At 47.2% G+C, this 19,557-nt stretch overlaps 1 protein-coding gene across 3 annotated transcripts in view; it reads right to left on the bottom strand.

Moving 5' to 3' along the window:
- Nucleotides 1-19,557, bottom strand: part of PLD1 (phospholipase D1) — a 74,770-nt gene that overhangs the window by 8,426 nt on the left and 46,787 nt on the right. For 2 of the 3 annotated variants that reach the window (XM_072866377.1, XM_072866376.1), the window contains 11 exons: nucleotides 18,654-18,860; nucleotides 17,739-17,955; nucleotides 16,665-16,778; nucleotides 14,424-14,552; nucleotides 13,962-14,080; nucleotides 13,690-13,803; nucleotides 7,252-7,362; nucleotides 6,422-6,510; nucleotides 3,216-3,329; nucleotides 1,682-1,731; nucleotides 508-642 (listed from right to left, as the gene is read on the bottom strand). In XM_072866377.1, the coding sequence (XP_072722478.1) occupies nucleotides 508-642; nucleotides 1,682-1,731; nucleotides 3,216-3,329; nucleotides 6,422-6,510; nucleotides 7,252-7,362; nucleotides 13,690-13,803; nucleotides 13,962-14,080; nucleotides 14,424-14,552; nucleotides 16,665-16,778; nucleotides 17,739-17,955; nucleotides 18,654-18,860 (1,399 nt within the window). The remainder of the gene's footprint in view (nucleotides 1-507; nucleotides 643-1,681; nucleotides 1,732-3,215; nucleotides 3,330-6,421; nucleotides 6,511-7,251; nucleotides 7,363-13,689; nucleotides 13,804-13,961; nucleotides 14,081-14,423; nucleotides 14,553-16,664; nucleotides 16,779-17,738; nucleotides 17,956-18,653; nucleotides 18,861-19,557) is intronic. The other variant, XM_072866378.1, reaches the window with a different exon arrangement.

Raw genomic sequence — 19,557 nt, 5'->3', positions numbered from 1 at the left:
GCTTCGTGATCCCATAATAAATATGGTAAGAGAAATGGATGAAATGATATCTATTACTCGTTATAACATATTTCCCCATTCTTAGGAAATGGAACTGATAAACGACACATGTTGTCCAAACCTTCCAAATTTTACAGTACATTCTGTTCTTTAAGGAACAGATGACAAGTCTCACAAGTCTTCCTGCTAGAGCAGAGTTTGATACAAGACAGATGGACAATATTCCCTGCACTGGGATTCTCTTCACTGTTACACAGAGATTTAAAACCATTTCAGAAAAACAAATTAAATGACAGCCCTCCAAATCCTTTCCTCCCTCCTACCTACCCTCCTGATGAATTTATGAGTTTGGATTTTGTGTTTTTTTTTTTAAAACAGCAAAATATTTCACAAGAAAGAAATCACAACATAGAAAAGCACACGGCACCGCAGCCTGCACTGAGTACAGGGCAGAGAAGCGAAGGGACTAATCCAGATATAATCGAGTGGCCCAAACCCCCTGCTCACCGATGATAACTGTGTTGTCATCAGCAATAAGCAGTTTGCTGTGAACATAGATGAGCTCTGTGACTAGTTTTCCTTCCAACTCTGCATATGTTCGAAGTCCACAGAATGATATGTAGTTTATCCACTTATCTCCAACTGAAAATTAAAAGAGAACAAATACGATGGGATGAGGGAGGTGGAGGAGAGAAGAACGAGAAAAGACCCTCTTTATCTAAAGACCCATACGAATAACAGTTCACTTTTGACTTTTTTAAGAAAAATAATAAACAAACAGGTAATGGAAATAAGTTTCTTTAAAAATAGACTTCAAAAGCTGCCTGCGGGCTCTCTGTGCTGCTCTGATCCCCTGCCTGCTCGGCACTTCCACCTTGGTGAAAAATGACCTCGATCTCCCTTGCGCAGCATGCAAGTGCTCACAACTGAGATGAACGCCTTAAAATAACTGGAGTATACGACTATTTTTCTGCAGATCCTGCAGAAAGGAGACTGGAAGCAGGTGTTTTGTCCATGCACAGTACAGAAAATATGTCCTAACGTACTTGTCTGCAGTTCAGATTTACACAAATACCTAGAACTAATGAGGCATTATGTACGCCCCTAGTATTTACGATACGTGGGTTTTCATGGTGCTCCGATTCCCAGCAGAGCAAATTCAAGCAAGCATCCTCATGGCAAGGAAGCAACTCAGAAACAGCATCCTGCTTAGGCAGGTTTTTCCTCTCCGTGTTTGACAACTGCCAGAAACAAACCCAGAGTGGGATTCACGGGGAAGGCTGAGGGCTCGTCGCTCCCAGAAGCGTGACCCTGCTCAGGACATTTTCCAAATAACATGATCCTGAGCAGATGCAACCATGCCGTGCTCCTCCCTGGGGTCCTCCCCTCCTCCGGATCAGGGCTGCATCCAAGCATGAAGTCCGACAACCGGCCACGGCTCGCGTGGCCCAACAGACCTCGCCATGGGATGATGGCGGAGGAGGAGGAGGTCGCTCACCAGCCCCACGAGCCCGTAGCACACGTTGCTGTGAGATGCCCCAGTCCACACCTGAACCCCTCAGCCACAGCAAGCCCATGTTAATAAGCAGCTGGAGAATCTGATTTACATATTATAGATGTATCCATCGAACAGCAGCATCCCAAGACTAAGCAACAGAGAGGGGAGGAAGAAAGCTCTTACCCTCTGTCTTCAGCTGGCCCAGGATTGAGTTTTCTCCTCGGCACATGGTCCTGGAAAGAAGGTAGGCAGCTGTCAGCACCACCGCGACTCGAGGCAACGGCATATGTTGAAGCAGAACCGGGCGAGGTAAATCGCAAACACAGATGCCTCTTAAATACTCCGTGCAAGCAGAAGAAACATGGTGCTTCCAGAGCACACATTTTTCCCAAATGACTGTCGATATATCAAGGACTGCTCATTTCCTAAATGAGCTCATACTGATCCGCCTAGAAGCTGGGGAGCATTTTTTGCCTTCTAGAGCACCCCGCAATGATGATAAACATGTTACGAACAGGGCTGCTACCATCTGTGCTGAAGGTCTGAACATGAAGCGACATCAAGAAAGAAAGTCAACATGTGCAGAACACCAGGTCAGGGAGTTTGCGTGATTACGGCTGGGCTGGCAAAGCCACAGCCGGCATCTCATTCAAAAAAACCTAACCCGTGGGCAATTTCTAAAGACCTATGGTTGCCCTTGCAGAAGAAAGCTCAGGCAGAAGAGCCTGGTTAGGGAGACTTGCTGCTTTCCTTCTGCTCGTGTCTCCTGCCCTGCTCGTCCTTATGGAGGTGCGGTAGGACCCCTGCAGACCAGCAGACAAGGGAGATTTCACTCTGGTGGTAGCAGTAGTCTCCACAGACTGACTGTGCTCTGGCCCTACCATAACACAGCAGTTTTCCAGTAACACCACCTTGTCTTGGGCCATTTTGCCTTCCTCTGCGCCCCATTCCCAGCACAGGGCTACCTGGCGCCGCTGCGTGTAAGTCTTTCCCACGAGACCTGCTGTGTTGCAAGTGCCCCCAAAAACATCCATCCTGGAGCAGAGGAACAGCATCGGGGAAGATGCCGTTGCCTTCGTGGGGCCAACGGGCAGAGCCGGGCGAAGTATGGGCTGAAAAGGCAGCTTTGGAAGACAAAGCCCAGCTCTTCCACCCAACAGAGCGGGTGCGGATCCCCTGAGCTAACGAACCCGCAGGGCTGCGTGCTCCCTCCGGCCGCAGCGGCGACGGGGATGCTGCCGGGAGGAACCGCAGTAAAAGCCACGGTAAGTGCCTAAAGGAGAGCACGACTGTTGAGCGGGAGGGTAGAGACCTCAGGGGTGAGTAAGTCCTGGTTTGATGAGCTAACAGGAAAGCGGCTGAGAGTCAGGAATCAGGGGGTTTGTGTCAGGGATCGGGGGACCCGCCGGGCCAGGGTGGAGGCAGGGTTTTCCGCACAGAGAGCACAGGGCTTTACCCACCGCACTTCCCGGCTCGGCTAGCATCGCCTCACCTCCTAATGCAAATCCCGAGGCTAGCAAATAAATGAGCTAAAGTACTAAGTGAAGACAACGCAAACAGTTTTCTTCCCCTTTTCCAAAGGCAGTGTGCTCGTGTGGACAACATCCAGCGTGACGCCACGCTGACGGCAGCTGGAGCCCTGGGTACCACCGCAGCAGGCGGAGGTGACCCGGGAGGTCTCCGACAGCGCTGCCTGCAGCAGGGCTGCCCGCCGTACCTGTAGTTGAAGTGCATGATGGCCTGCAGCGCGTTCCCCCCGCCGGTCGAAATGTCTCCTTCAAACCCAGGCAGCAGTGGGATCACCACGTATACTCGGAAACGCTTGTTTTCCCTGAAACGATAGTTTGGGGGTAATATTAGCCTGCAAATGTTACAGCTTTGTACAAGGTGAGTCCCCTTGGTTTCCCTTTCTCTGTGTTGACCGACTTGGTTTCCGTCCAAGGCTACTACACAAATTTTAAGGGAGCAAAGGGTGAAGCCTATTTCCAGTTTCAGGTCTTCATCACTTGCCATCAGTACTTCAGCGAGCACTCAGACCTTCAGGGGGAGAAGGAATAATTTACTCTCAGCAGACAACAAAAGAAGCTAAAGGAAAAGAAACATATTTTCCCTGACGTTCAAGGGCAGGCTAGTTATTTTGCAGATCGTGTCTGCCACTATAAAAGCTCATTTGGGCACCCCAACAGCCCTGTCACAGGGATACTGGTGCAGACTGGTGCGTACGACCGCCTGGCAGAGCACAGCAAAGATTACAGAGCTACCACAGGCAGAAAACCAAAATCTAACCTGACGTTCCCACTACATCCTGGTTTTTAGAAATCAGAAACATCACAAAAGGTGGAAAAAGCTCCGGGCACAAGCAAAACATTGATCATTCAGGAAGGCGAGTATTCGATCAATACATCACAACCTACAAAAACTCAGTTCCACCGGACATCCACGAACTAAACTGTACCCGAACCACGATCTGATCCAGGATGACCAAAGCTACGATCGCAGCACTGCCTGGGGCTTTTCTTAAAGCCCACCTTTGGGTTTTCGTTGCTGACAAATGCCAGGCACATCTGCTCTGCCAACGCTTTCCAGGCACCCCTGGGTGTTGGCAATCCCCTGGCCCGCGCCCCGGAGGAGGAGGAGGAGGAAGATGCTCCATTGAAGGGTGCTGCCACTAGATGGCAAACACACTTTAATCAGGACAAAACCATTGCAGGAGCAGTCTGAACATGAGCCAGCCTGCAGCTTTTGTTAAAAGTGTTCCCTCCTGGAGCAAGTCCTGCCTGCGGGTTTAAGGCGACAGGAATCGTGAAGAATTGGGGTCTCGTCTGAGCTGGGAGGAAGACATTGAGGACCTGTGTTTCTTTAATATCAACCAGCGCTTCCTTATAGCTGTGCTATGCACTGTAAACTAGCTTTAGTCTGACGGCAGACCTCAGAAACAGCTAAAGAAATCTTACCCATACAAAACAAGAGACTTTGAAACGAAGCCTGTTTGTATCATGAAAGAGATCTACCAAAAGCATTCCCAAAAAAGCAGCTTGTTTGTCTAATCCCAATGTTTATTAAACTAGTTAAAGAGCCACCCATGAAAAAAAGAGGAAACCAAGAAAATAATGTTATTAATTACACCAGTAGAAAATATTTAGTCTAGAAGAGTGAGAAGCGTACAAGCTTAACTAAAGAACTTAATTTACAATTAAACATCTGTGTGTCACCTATGCTGTTTTCCCGGGGCAGTTTGGAACACGAGCACTTGATACAAACCATTTAGGTCTGAATTTACTTTTAATCTTAGGCAATGCCAAGCACTCTGGAGTGTGCAGAATTTGAATCTTATATTCAGTTAGGAATCACTGACATTAAGCTGGCACAATACTGGCATAAAATTGGAGTAATACAGAAGTGAATCAAGCATCACATCTGAAAATGGGTCACTGAAGAATTTGTGTGACTCCCTTTTGTGCTAGACTTTTGGATGTCTGGACAGAATGACACCCTTCACATAAACTTTATATACCAGGAAAATCTTAACAGATTACCTGGAGAATTTGCTGCTACCCCAGTAGCATTGCTAAAAGCAGGCAACTGATGCAAAGGGCCCATGGCAATAAATTCCCAGAGGCAGGAAAGGCAATCCAGAGCGGCTTTCCAGGGGGACACCGCACACAGACACCGCGTCCGGCTGCCTGCGAGCCTCGAGGCTGCAATGCAAACACCAGCAATGCCATTTCCAGCGGCGCTGGCACCACTCCTCCTTTACCCTGGGTGAGAAAATCCACTCCATCTTTTCATCCTTAGCTAATTTCAATTATTGGGCTGTGCACTGCAGCTCACAGATTACAAGCGACTCCACCCTGTTACTCTGCCCTGTTGTTAATGGCATAGCAGATAACACCCGTGCTCTCCCAGTTTGAAGAGTGCTCCTCTTTCCACAGTGCCTCTGAACAAAGCCAGTCTCATGACAGCTCCTGTGGCCTTGCAGGTACTACCCATACCTCAGCGTCTGTCTCTGCTTGGTTGCCTTTACCCAAGTGGGAATTTCCAAGCTCAAGTGCCAATGAGAGAGAAATTCCGGAGAAAGCACCTCTGGGAAAGCAGCCCCTGCATGGCTCTGGACAACTACAATATGGGAAAAAATAATAATTGCAAGAAACTTCTTGATGCATGGTGGAAAAGCACATGAGATGAAAGGAAGATGTTTGTAAAGTTTTCTGTATATTAGCCCAGCAAGACCAGAATACAGTTTTAGACTATGACATGCATGTATCTTAAATAGAGACTCCAGGAGAGAACCTTAAGCAAGACTGTCCAGGATCAAAGCGAAGACAAGCCACTACCTGTGGTATTAATGTTAACACAGGGTTAGGCATGCTTAAGTAAAGGGACTGTCTAAAACAGGGTTGGATTTGATCCATCCAGGAACAAATGATGGTCCCCTTGCAATGGCTGGAGGTTACTTATCAGCACTTACCAGAAAAAAGTTGTTCGAACAATAGTTGAACCCGGCAGTCAAATCCTGGAAATATGTTTGCTTCCCCTATTTGAAGCCAATCCTCCCTATAGATAATTTAAATAAGCCACAAATCCCAGTTCAACCTTTTCGCCCGTTAACTTGCCTTACCATGCAGTTCAAGAGGGGTTGGCTATAGAGCAAAGGCGTCACTGAACCAGCGTATAAAGGACTTGCTTTTAAACAAGTTCCATAATTAAAAATATATTTGCATAGGGGTAAGTCCAGAAAATCACTTTCTGGCTGCAAAGAAACCACTGAAGAGTCTCACTGCTGCAAACGCAAGCAGATATTTGACCGCATCAGTTCTGCGTTGGAAAAGCTATTGTACAGTTGTGTCCATTAAGATATTATTTTGCATCACACCATATAAATGCACCTGGAAGACTTTCATTGCCTTGATAAGAACAGGTTACCTGTGAGCTTTAAGAATCCTCTGAGCAATTGCATCGCCGATCTTGTTCCAGACAACTTTGTCATCAGCACAGCTAATAAAAAACTGGTTCTGCAGGAAAAGCAAGCAAAGCTACTGTCACACATTGCCAGCAACGAACAAAAAAATATTTGCGTGCTTTCTTTCAGACCAAGAGCAACTAAAGATAGTTGGGTTTTGTGTGCCATTTGAGTTATGCTTTTTTAAAATGATTATTAAATGATGTGTGTGTCTGTGCTCGCTTAGGGAATGAATTAGTTCTTATTAATCACACTCCTTAGAAAGTTCATGTAAAGAGCAACCTAACAAGAGGCTAAAAAAAAAGAAAAGAGAGGAATAAGCATCTCCATTCAGCCAGCGCTGAGAGTCACTCCGACACAGGAGATTCCCGCAGCTCCAGGCTGTACGGGTGCGAGACCAGCCCTGTGCGCAGCGGGCTTGGGCATGCAAGGGGACACTGCAAAGCCATGGAGGGGACAGGAAGACTATTGCATAGGCCTCGGAAGTTGTTGGCAATTTTGCAAAGAGTTTTATAAAGGAGAGGTCTACTTTTTTCCACCTTGTGGTCAGAAGGCTGTCAGGGTACATACCCATCAGCCTGGTCTGAAGACCACCGAAGTCAACGGAAAAAATTCCATTTTCCGGAAACAATTCCCAGCCCCAAAAATTCAAAGCAGACGCTGTATTAATATCCATGTGTGTCTAAAACTCATAAAAAATTATGACCAAACCTCAAGAAGAACTACCCTCCTGATGGCTGTGAGCCGTGCCCAGAGCACCAGGACCCTCCTGCTTTCCCTCATTGCCACTCACTTCTATATATATGTAGTGCTTGCTGTTTTCTATCACGCTGACGTAGGCATTGTGGATGGACTCCTCATGGTATTTAATGCCGGCTGACCAGTCAGCAGCAGAACGGATCACCTGGAAAGCAAGAGATTAACACCTTCAGCTCGCTCCCATCCAGGACGGCACAGCATTGCAAGTGAATTAGTTAAGAGGCAATGCTCTTCCCTGCACCGTTCGCCTGTCAGGATTTCACTAAATAAGGTAATAAGTGCAACATTCACCATTTATATTGCATTTGTAATAAGGAGAAAGGATGCCCAAAAATAGTATTAATGCGTAATAATGTTTGATTAAAAACCTAAGTGCCTTGTCCCATTGCTGTGTTACTGCCCTCTCCCACCTGAGCAGTTTCAGATGCAATAGAAGCAGCACAGAAGTTCCGTTCTTGCTTAAGATCTTATGATAAACTGCTTTTAAAACCACCTCAATTTCACGCTCTAGGGGTGCAGACGCAGTCAGTGATCCCTCTCTAGCAATATTTAAAGCTAGTCTCCAGCTGGGGCAAGGTGGTTTTCCCACAAACAGGCGGTACGTAATGACACAGTCAGTCTGATAACGCAGGCCATGCCTTTGTCCTGAGCACTCGAGGTCATTTATTTCTTCTGCCAAATTCTTGCACAAGCCATCCAATTTGCGATGATATGACTTTTAACATTCATAGCAGGTCAGCTGCCCACACTTATTTATTAATTTTTACTGGAAATCCACATTTAAAGTAGACAGTGCGAGATCCCTGGGGCACGTTCTCCCCCTGCCTCTTGCAGTTCTTGGGCTAGAGAGCCAAACCAATATGGGAAACAACCTTTGTCCATGCTCTCAGCCCGGCTGAGCAATCCCCGCAGCAGGCAGCCTCACATCCCCGGCAGCCAGAGATGCCGTGGCATCTCCCACTCCTGAGCTTTGCGTCAAGAAGCAGCCACGCTCTGCCCTGAGTGACATTTTCCTAGACGGAAATGTAGTTTTTAATTAAGTGGTGGCAGGGTATGTCCTCAGGGGAAATAATTACTCATGATTAGCCTCTGTCTTTAAACATTGTCAAGGCAAAAACATTGAAACAATAGCCTTAAAATATCTCAATACAGCCATTATACCAGCACGCACAGGGCAAGATCCAAATGGTGAGGATCTGTGAAATGCATGTGTCAGTACGTGCAAAATCCTGGTCTCTTTTGGGGCTCAGCAACATTTTTCCCTGGAAATCCCTCCCATGGCTTTCTTTTAATTCTCCGTGTCCAGCTTCTGCTTTGCTCCATGTTACTCTCCCTGTGCCCCCGACATCCCTGATACCCTGACCCCAAGCTCTGCTGTCAGATTGTCATCACCATCCACCATCAAGCAGGCTGGTGGCCATGGCGTGGCTGAGGACTTTCGAGGGCTAATTAAGTACCAGTATACCAGTAGATAAGGATTTGGCCCTTTGGTCCAGGTGCTGCATGCTTGAACCAAACCAATCCTCTCGTCTCCAGAGCATCTCTGGAGGTGGCACGGAGGGGCATTGCTGTTAAGCAGCAGACAACTCCTGAGTCAATTCCTTCACCTGGACAGAAGGAACTTTCTCCCACAGGTCACTGAAAAACAGATCCTGCAACTCTCCTAGTTGGCTGCTCGCTTGGCTAACAGGAGGGAGCACTCTGCAGCCTCCTAAACTGAACGTCGGGGTCACAGATGCTTGAGTGAGGGAGCCAGCCTGAATGCAAGGGCCATCACAGCCTCAACCGGTCCCAAACAGCCGCCCTTTCTTTGCATAAACCTCCACAAGGCGATGCTGCTCATGCCCGTGTGGTTTTAATAGCCCATTTGGTTTGCAAAGCCAACGCTGCGTGCTCCCAGCCCACAGGCTGGGCACTGCTGAAACCCCACCGAGCACCACGGCAGACAGCGCTCCTGAACAAAATTCCACCACTTGCATTCATAAAGACTGAAAAACAGCTTTTCTGGGTAGAAAGCAGGCTAATCTTCCATACACACCGCTCAGGCTGTAGCCTGGACAGGAGCTCGCAGCCCTTCCACCTTCACCGGCACAGCCGGTGACGAGCAGCCAGCTCATCTGCCTTTTGTCCTGCTGCGGTGAAAACCTGGGGCCACAAAGCACATCCCCGTGGGCTGGGGACCTCTAGTAAATGCAATCTGGAATTGCACTTCAGAAAGCTGCAGACCGTAGCTTCCTAGTGTACAAAGTGCTGATATTTAATACTTCTTTTTTTTTTGCTAGTTAACTTTGTCCATGCTCCAAAGAGCCACTTCTCTTTTCAAGATAAGCTGCTGAGCCCTGCACTGAACAAAGTAACTTCCACACCCCCATTTACATCAGCAATAGCTTGGGGACGAGGAATAAATGTCCTTTTCTGAATTGGGAGCTTGGTAGCACCAAAGCCCCTCGCTTTGCAAGACAACTTTACTGCTGGGAGACAAGTTTATTCCAAACCAGGGATGCCACCTGATGCACCAGAACCATCACTCAGGACCATCCCTTTCCAGCCCCATGGCTTCCCAGCACATCACCCACCTGCCCTTCCCAGCCTTCCTTCACCCCTCCGTGCGTCGGCACCCCAGCTGCCTCCGCACACCGGGCTGCCCGCTGTTACAGCACCATCATCCCTCTGCCCTCGCCCCAGAACAACGCGTCATGGCTCATCCTAAAAAGCTGGCTCAGCATCACCCAAAAAGCTTACGTCAGCTACAGCCTCAAATCCACATGCGGAGGGAAGAAGAGGTGTCAGAAGATGCTGGCTGGGGCAGCAGAACGGGTGTAAGGCGTTCCAGCTTGGACCTCCTCAAAATAAAGTTATTTTTAACCTGGATCACTTCAGCGGCCAGCAGTGATCGCGGCGCAGCTCTGCAGCCACAGTGACAGGTGAGGGGGTGGCAGGACAAGGCCACCAAGCTTGGTGGCTCTGCGACCACCGACAGCGGCATCGCGCGGATGCAGCACGCACCCCCTGGAAGCGAAGCTGCGGCTGTGGCACTCAAAGACAAATAGTCTTTGAAGTTTTAAGTCTCCTACACAAGCCTTCCCTTATCACTGATGTTTCATCTCACACTTCTGGACATCTCCTGTCGAGGTATTTAAGGTGAGCTGGTTTAAACCCGACCTATTTTCCTAGGGAGAAAAGGCCACGCGCTGCCCAGCACAGCCCCCACCAACCAGAGCTGGTGTCTCCATGCTGCTTCTTCTCCTCTCCCTCAAGCCTCTCAATAGCAGCACCAAGTGCTGTGCCGGGCTTGTCATCCCTTTAACTTCTTTAACCAATACAACAGTAATAAATTTGATGTTTGCTGTGGGCTGGTGCATAAATCCTGAACAATGCAAGCTCTCACGCAGACTTCAAAGAGGAAAGGGCATTAGCCATTGCCAAAGCATTAAATTTTCATTGCATTTACATCAGGAACTGGATATTGCCTCACCACGTCACATCTTTTGCAGTGCTGGCTTTGGCTGATAACTGCAAACTCTGGAATGGAAATAGAGAGATGGAAAAAACCTGGCATTGCCTTTGGCAGATGGCTATTTGACTCTTGCAAAAATGAACGTGCAATCACATTGCTATTGCAAGCAAAGCCCAGAAGTTCAAACAAAGAGGGTGAGAGACCACGTCTGACTACCCCGTGGAGCTGACAGGCTCCTTTCCTCCTTCCCAGCCCGTACCTCCACGTCGTTTCCCATGCATGCTGCGTTCATCCTCCCTGCCCAGGGGACAGCTGCTGTCAGTGCTGCTCCTGCTATCCCCACCCTCCTGAACGTGCTTTCTCCTCTGACAAAGGAGAGCAAAACCAGATGGTACAATGAGGTCAAAATCTGTTGCTGACAGGTCAGTGGCTCAGGCTTGCAGCAACGCTGCAATCCCTACAGATCCTTTGTGTCTTCCCTTCCTCTGATCTGCCCACAATTGAAGACAGATTTGCAAACAAGCTCAGAAACAAGAAAACCGGCAGCCAGACTTTCCTCAATCACCCCACAGCCAAGGACAGTCACTGGAGGCTGGATTTTACCTCGGGGCAGTAACTTCTGCCTATAAAGTCCCTACATAAAGTCCCTACACAGCACCAAAACGGGGATAACATGGGTTTGGCTGTTGGCCAGCCAAAGGATTCAATATCAAGAAGAAGAACAATATTGCTGTAGTTTTTCTGGATAAAAAAGTTGGTGAAAGATTTTAGGGTATCTGCTTATTTCTGCGCTGGACTGTACCACTGAAAGGAGACGTGAGCGCCTGCAGCCCTCTGGTCCGAAACTAATATATTGGACAGGCAAGAGGTTGATATTCCTGTGACTGCAGGAAAGGAGAAGCCACGCAGGGACGCCCTGATGCACACCCTGGGAGCTCCAGAAAAAGGCAACCAGGAGGAGGGGGGGTTCAGATCCAGGCTGCAGATGTCCTCCCCATCTCCTGCAGCAGCCAAATCTGAAACCTGCATCAGGAGGACAGCCCGAGCCGCTCACTGACCCACAGCGGGGACTTCAGGGATGCTCAGGGCACTTGTGACATCCAGGGATCGACGGAAACCAGGCCAGTGTGAGCATTAGGGAGGAGACAGCTAAAATTACAGTGTTTGCATGCAAAACCATGCCTTGGAGCTCAAGGAGATCATCCAGAGATCATAACCCAGCAGCAAGCAGCCTGGGGCCAAGGGACCTGCACCCAAGCAGGGTGCACCAGCCTGGGCAGAAGAGCCATCCTCACGGCTTCCACCGTGCTTGGTGCTGCAAACGCTCTTCCCTTGTATCAGGAAGGCCAGTACGTTGCAGGGCAACATGTTCTCAGCCTAATATCATACACTTTTATTTATCTGGCTATATGCAGGGCTGGGCTACCATGACAGGTCTCTAAAAGCTGCAATTTGACATAAATTAGAAATGAGCAAGGTAGTTTCAAATGAATAATTTACAAGACAAACCTGCTCTCTTTCCGCCGTTTATGGCATCACTGAGAACAGCCCCTCATTTCCTGGAACACATCAGTTATTTGCAATGCCCCAACAATGTCGTGACGAGGCTAGTTTTCAAACAGCTCACCCATCGCTCAGCATTGGTGTACGTGGCATTTAGTAGTCACCGTTTGAGCTTCATCCTCGTCTCCCGTGGGCTGATGCCCTGAGCCGGCAGCTCTGCAGTACAGACTGAAGGAAAGCTGGACCTAGACTGTACTCAGTTTAGTTTCTCCTTTGGGAACTGCTTCCCGTTCTGTAATCAGTGGAGCTGAACTTTTTGCTACAGCAGACCCCATGATTTAGAAGTTGAGGCTGATCTTGCGGTTAGAGCACGCTTAGGGGACACAAGCCCCCTTGCTTCCATGAGAACAACATTTCCCAAAAACCTGGTGTCGCAGACACAGCTGGGGAAGCATTTACAGCCAGAGGGAAGCATGATGATGCCTGAAGTGAGACTATTTCTCAACAAGCTGCGAGCATTGTTTTGGAGGCCCGAGAACCATGACACAAGATCCCCGTGCTGACCATCCCTCACACCACGCGGGGAGGAGCAGACAATGCTCTGGCAACCCACAAACCCAGAAGAATGCATCTTGTTACACTAAGCTTCCCCAAGTGTTGCTGTCATCTGGGTGGACCACTTCTTACGAAGAGCAAAGGCATGCATTTTTCCTGGTTTTGGTCTAATTGCTCTTATTTCATACATCTTTCATCCACAGAGACACACAATTGTTTTGCTGCTTCAGCATAACTATTTTGACTTTGTATTCTTCAACAAGTCCATGTTTCTGCTGGGTAACAGTACTATTCAATACATGCACTCAATATAGCTAACCGGATTTTAAATATAGGTATCTTGGCAATTACGCCTGTGAGGATGATTGTCACAAATGAGACTGTGGGCTGACTGTGCAGAACTGCACAGGACCCACAGGGCTGAGTGGTTGCATAATAAAATGCAGATGAACTTCAATGCAGAAAGCAACAGCCCCGAGACTCCACTTAATGCTGGGCTTTAGCTGACCACTACCCGTCTGAGCAAGGCGTCGGGGGCCTGGTAGACTGCTCTAAGATCTGGGATAAATACTCAGTGAGCAATCTCAACCCATCAGGCCTTCCCAAAGCATAAAAGCCAAATGTCAGGGCATTAGAAGAAGAGCAGCAGAAAACAAAACAGAAAATTACACAGCTATACAAAGTCATGGTGTTCCCACAACTTGAGTACTGCATATAGCTCGGTCCTCTTATCTCAAAGACAGAGGTATAAATTCATGCATCTCTTCTGAAAGAGTTGCATTATTTTACTGTAATTGAGGATCCAAACATCTATGCTGTGAGCTAAATTAAATAAGCGTTTTTAATTTTGTATTTTCAAGTTCTGCAGAGGGTCTGTCAGGCACCAACACTTCCTGCTGGAAAGATCCAAAACAAGTTCTCTTAGGAGTAGGTGAGCAGGAGACCATCAACACCCACCTGGACTGTGGCAGGAACAGCCTCCGGCACCTGATACTTCAACTCGTTAGCAGTTTGCTGAGATTTTGGCAACAGGAATGGGTAGGACAGGGATCGGTATTTGGGCTTCATAATCTGCCCAGGGGAAAAAAGAAAAAAAAAAAGTCCTTGAAGAGATTGCAACATATCAGAATAGCATAAAAAATAATAAAATGCATGCCCAGGGAGGGCATGTGGATGAGACAGGGTCTGTACTTATTTCCGTGCCCCTAGCAGCGATGCCCGCACCTCACCTTGGTGAAGTTCCAGCGCTGGATGAAGTGTCGGGCCACATCACGCGCAGCTTTGCCGTGCACCACGGAGGAGATGTCGTGCCAGGGCATCCTCGGGGTGGTGTATCTGTCAATGAAGTCTATGGCACAGGAAAGTACATTTGGACTTCCTCAGACACAGGACATGAATGTGGAAAAGCATGGCATCCCCCTCCTCAAACTGAAGTTCCTGGGACAGGACACCAAGGGCTGTGCAGATGAATTATCACGCAATCGCCCGCAGTCCAAGTCCATGGACCGTAATGGCATAATGGGCCCTAGAACCTCTCAAAGGGAGTTTTGCTGCTTCTTCCTAGCAGCCAAAGCAAAATTACCTCATTACCCCTGGCTCAGAAGCAGGAAAAAAAATACGGTTTGAGACTGAGAGGATGCACAGCAGGGTTTGGGGGAAAGTAATGACTTCCAGGGTACAAAGGCACCTACCAGCAAAAGGTTTGTCAAGTTGAACCCAGTCTTTAAAGACGAAGTTGCAATAGTCCTTTCCGTGCCAGAATCTGGTTTCCCCAAGCAGCTCGCCAACACCCGTCTTCAAGCTGCGGATGGATCCTTCATCTGTCACAGGCAAACAAGACAACAAAAACACACGCTCCAAAGTCATGGCTGTCCATTGCACACCACTGGTGAGAGACTCACTGCCACGGAAAAGCACTGGTGGGACCTGCCCATCCCAGCTGGCTGAAGCTGTTTTCTCCCTAGTCTTCCTGTTGCTTTCAAAGGATGCATATTAGTATTTTTTCTTCCCTATTTTCATATTTGTTATACAATCAGAACAGCTTATATATAGGAGTCTGTTATGGTAACAAAAAGCAGATGCGGAATTATCTCTACACTGGACTAAAACATCACCCTATAATCATTTCTCTTTCCACAGTCCTGTGACACCTAATTATTACCATGGGGCAGTCCACTCCTAGCTGCAACTGACCTTAGCGGATATATGTACAGGAACATAACATATATCATCTACTTAATATATTTTACAATGCTAATGAACTAATTCCAACTCCTCTGCTAGAGGGTTTATGATTTTGCCGCTATAGCAGGGTGTATCTCCTCTAACAGAAGCTAGTCTGTATCAACTAGAATGAGATGATTAAAAAGCGCATGTTCCCTCATTAAGTATTGTGGGGTTTGTTTGTTTTATTTTGTTTTTCCAAATAACAATGTCATCTTTTGATACAATTTTACATGTTGAACAAATGGATCCTGAATTCCAAATTGACGGTGATTAAAATGGTCTAAAATATTGCAGACAGGGATATTCCCCCCTAACAGGATCCCTTTTCTAGAGCACATATTTTGCTGCAGAGTGAACTCTTTTTCCTCACTGTTAAGAAAACCAAAACTGTTAGCCTAGACCATGAATGTTTAACTAGTGGTATTTCCCGACCCCGAGAGCAGCCTTCATCTACTGTACCAGATTCTACTGCAGTAATTACACAGTAACGTGCCAACAGCCTTCTCCTAACCCGACCACATCACCAGGTAACCATGAAAATCCCTTAGCACAAAAAAAAACCCCTTTCAACAGTCAACAAAATACACATCGGCAGCAGTTCAAGACCAGTTTACACAAAGCAAGCCCTGCCAGCACTGCTGTAACCCCACCGAGCCAAGCCGGGCCAAGCCATGCCAAAAATGCCATGCAGCAGGTATGCAGCACAGCTGCCTTGGGAAGCACGAGTTTCCAGTGAGAGTCCAGGTGGAGCTGGGGAATCGCTGACTCTGCATGCTCGAACGGGAATGGGTGGGACATGCCGTCCAGCCAAAACACACTTCATGTACCGGGCTCTGACGACTGCACACCGACTCATGGATGAGCATGAAGTGACCACAGGGGAGACCACGCCTCATGTCCATGAAGCAAATGCATCTCTTCCTCGTTACCTGCCACTACCTTGTAACCGATATTTTATAACTGGCAATTAATGCCTTAGAGGAAGATGTTAGGAAGAGGAAGACGTTGAAGAACTGTTCCTCACTCCGTACCAGCACTCAAAGGCATCTCAGTGAGGTACCAGACTGAAACAGGCCCTTTCAACATCGGCCCAGAACAGCTCAGTGCTCATAACCACCCAACTGCTTTCTCCATCGAGTATGCTTTCATTGACTTTAATAAGGGGCAAAAGGGGGCCCCCAAGCCTTCATCCAAATGTAGGTTTGGCGACAGCTACTTTGCTGTTTCCTCTCTCTATTTGCATTTGTCTTCCTGCATTAGGCTTACTTTAAAATATCCAATGCAGAAGTTCCCCATTCCAGTAATAAGCCCCTTTCTTTACAGGAAGGGAGCTGCTGAAATAATCATATACCACAATCAGAGCTACTTACTCAAGTGCTCCCTGCTGTCTTTATTGCAAATTTGTTTGGGTTTTATTTTGGAGGAGGGAGGGAGGTGGTGGTTGTTTTTTTATTGGGGTTGCTTTGTTTGTTTGGTTGGTTTGGTTTTGGTTTTTTAAAAAGAATTATTTATCTATGCTGCAGTTTTTGTAGCTTCTGGAGAAGGCTCTTCTGCCAGGATGTCCTCAGAGGGGTGCTAAGGATGCTGGGAGAACAAGCAGCGAAGGCTGATCCTGGCACCCAACCTAACTCTCACCATCGTTACAATGCAAAAACATCGGCAGCTAAAGCCTGAAGGGGTCTGCACCTCTGCCTTCCTCCACTTACCCTTCTGAGGCTCAGCGAGCCCCTGTTTGGATTCACTGTGGTGATGGAACATTTTCAGATGGGGTTTTAAACTCTGGATTACATTCGGTTGACTTCTAGTGGGCTTACAGTAACCTGCAGAAAGTCAAGACGCTCTATTTATGGCAAAAACACACGTCCACTTCTGCTACGCTGGTGCCTGACCCTGTCTGAAGACACTTTGCATGACAGGACCTCAAACGAGACGCCAGTTCGCTGAAACTACAAGTGACCAACAGGCAAAGGACCAAATTCAAGACCTAGCTGGTTTAAACAAACGCATATATTGAAGCAGCAAAGCCATGGCTATGTCCTGAGCTGACTGCAACCAATGCAAACAACGCTCCAGCAAGGCTTCCTCCGGCCAGAGGCAGGAGTAAGATCTGCAGGGAGTGATGGAAACTCAAATAAGTTCCCACCTTGAGCAATTTACAGCTTCAGGAGCCGAGGACATCAGGAACAGATTTCAGGAAAGACTCCATGCTGGAACAAATGTCAAGCTGATCCTTGTAATTTTAGCTTTGAAGCTGTTTTTAATGTGGGGAATTAAAAGCTGCATTCAAATATTCAGCTGTTGAATAGTCTCTCCTCTCTAGTAAGGGGGTAAATTGGGAATATTTCCATTTAAGTGAACTGATTTAAACCTAGGTAACACTAGCCTATGAGAGGGGATAATCACATTCAGAAACCATTTCACTTGTTATAATAAATACAAGTTGAAAAATGAAAGATTCGATTCTCCCTTGCAGAACAAAATTTTTCCAGCAGTATAAACACTAGGTATCACGTACACTGTATCACGTCATCTGATGTCTCATGACAATTGCTAATTAACTAAATGCAAATCCACTTAAAACTTTTCTTGTATATTTTGCAGTGACACAAATTTACATATTGACTACACATAGTTATTATTCTGATAGTTAAGAAATTCATCAACTTTCCTTCCTTACAAAGAACACATTACCCTAGAAATTACGTGAATCTGCATGTACACCCACCACCCACCTCCACACATGCTTTATATATGTTATTTAGTTGAAAAACATTACTTACTTGATTCACTGTCTATGCTGCTGACGCTGTCAGCATGGTGCATGCCGTGTTTATGGAGATGCTTGTAAATACTGAACCTTGAAAATTTTTTTGATTTTCCAACTCCTTTCATTTTGGATATGTCTGGGGCATCATCAGCATTTCTCTGGAACAAGTGGCTTTCTGGGGACAGAGCTTGAGACTGCAGGGGGACACGTTCAGACGACTCCGCTGCAGACTTAAAAGACACAGGACGGTGCTGCGGGTGATGTATGGACAGGTTCCCCTTTAATTACAGATTATCATGCATATCAATGCTCAGAAACAACCATGAGCCAGACTTTGCTCCGTGGCAAAGACACACATCAGTGGGAACTACGAACGCTTTTGAGGGAGAGAGTCTGTACCAAGCAGGCACTCCACAGAAAAATCCATTAATGCTCGCAGTACATTCTTCAATCCCAGAAATTTACTGTGGATTATTACTCCCCTTGAAATTCTCATAAATTTAGACCTCTTTAAATTTTTTAGAGATCTCTGGATGCCTAGAGGTTAGCAGACCCAGGTTAGCCGAAAGCTCAGCAAGCAAGGCACCTGCTGAGGGCCCGAGTATCCAGAAGCTTGGAGCACTCTGTGAGTACCTACTATAGATTTCTAGCCAAGTTTTATTAAGAATGTAGCCTCCAAATTGTGACTGCTGCTCCAAGCTCCAGAGGAAACCCAGCTGTCTATCTCTGCGCCCTAGCAAGGGCTGGTCAGGATCTAGCCCTGAAGAGTCATTCAATACTCAGATACTTCCACTTTCCCATTACTATTCCTCTTTAAACCTCCTAAACCCCACCCTACGCTTAGAAGCGGACATGCCTTGTTCATCCCCACCGCAAACCTGACGCGCAGACGTTGAAGGTGGCCACCAGCTGGAGCAAGCTCACTTACTGCCAGGTTGATCGTCGACACTGACTTCACTGCTGCCATTCGTTTGACACTACCCACGTCGGTCAGGCGATGCTCGTCATCATCCCACCTGCCGTACGCCAAGTCAATGCCACCCACAAATGCCACGGACTGGTCAATGATGACAAGCTTCTCATGGTGGGCCCAGAGGTACACGGAGGAGGACACGTGGTCTGGGTGTCTCATCACCTGGGAGAGAACCAGCACTCAAGCTCAGTGTCGTTGCCCAATTTACATCCCTCCAGCCAGAGAGCTGCCCAGCTTTTTTTTTTTTGACTGCTCAGGATGATGGGGAAACACTGGAGTTTCTAGAAGATGCCGACTGCTGTAATTACTGAAGCTACGTGACTCCCCTCAAGTTAGGCTCAGCCTTACTGGCAGGCAGGTGCTTCCCCATGATGTGGGTATTCCTGAGCAGTGACGGTTACTGATGTTGGGATAGGTCACACTTACAACAACGTGGTCATAAGAGGACTACAGTCAAGGAAACTGTTTCAACAAATAAAATCATGCTTTCAGTAGAGCTATAATAGCTGAGCTTTCAAACACAGAGCCTGCTCTAAAAGAAAACAACATATTGGTGATCTGACTCACTTCTTTGGTTGTTGCCACTACATAAATGAAATGAGAAGTTGGCTGGTTTTTTCCCCATTTAAAATCAGCAAATTGTTTGACATTTGTTTATGAGATTCTTTTTGACGTGTGTTTATGGCAAAGTAATTTCTATATCCAAGCATTCAGTATATAGTTTAATTTTTTTTTATTTTAGAGGAGAGCCATTAGGCCAGCTTCCTGGGGAAAAAGCTAGAGAGCTTCACCTGTCTGCTCCCAAAATCTGTTACACACATAGCATGTATCTTCCAGTTACACCTTCCAGTCTTGCTGC

Source organism: Ciconia boyciana, chromosome 7 (genome assembly GCF_034638445.1).
Source record: "Ciconia boyciana chromosome 7, ASM3463844v1, whole genome shotgun sequence".
In the NCBI taxonomy this organism is placed as follows: Eukaryota; Metazoa; Chordata; class Aves; order Ciconiiformes; family Ciconiidae; genus Ciconia; species Ciconia boyciana.
Note: the sequence above shows the minus strand (reverse complement) of the source record. Positions and strands in the feature narration are given on the sequence as shown.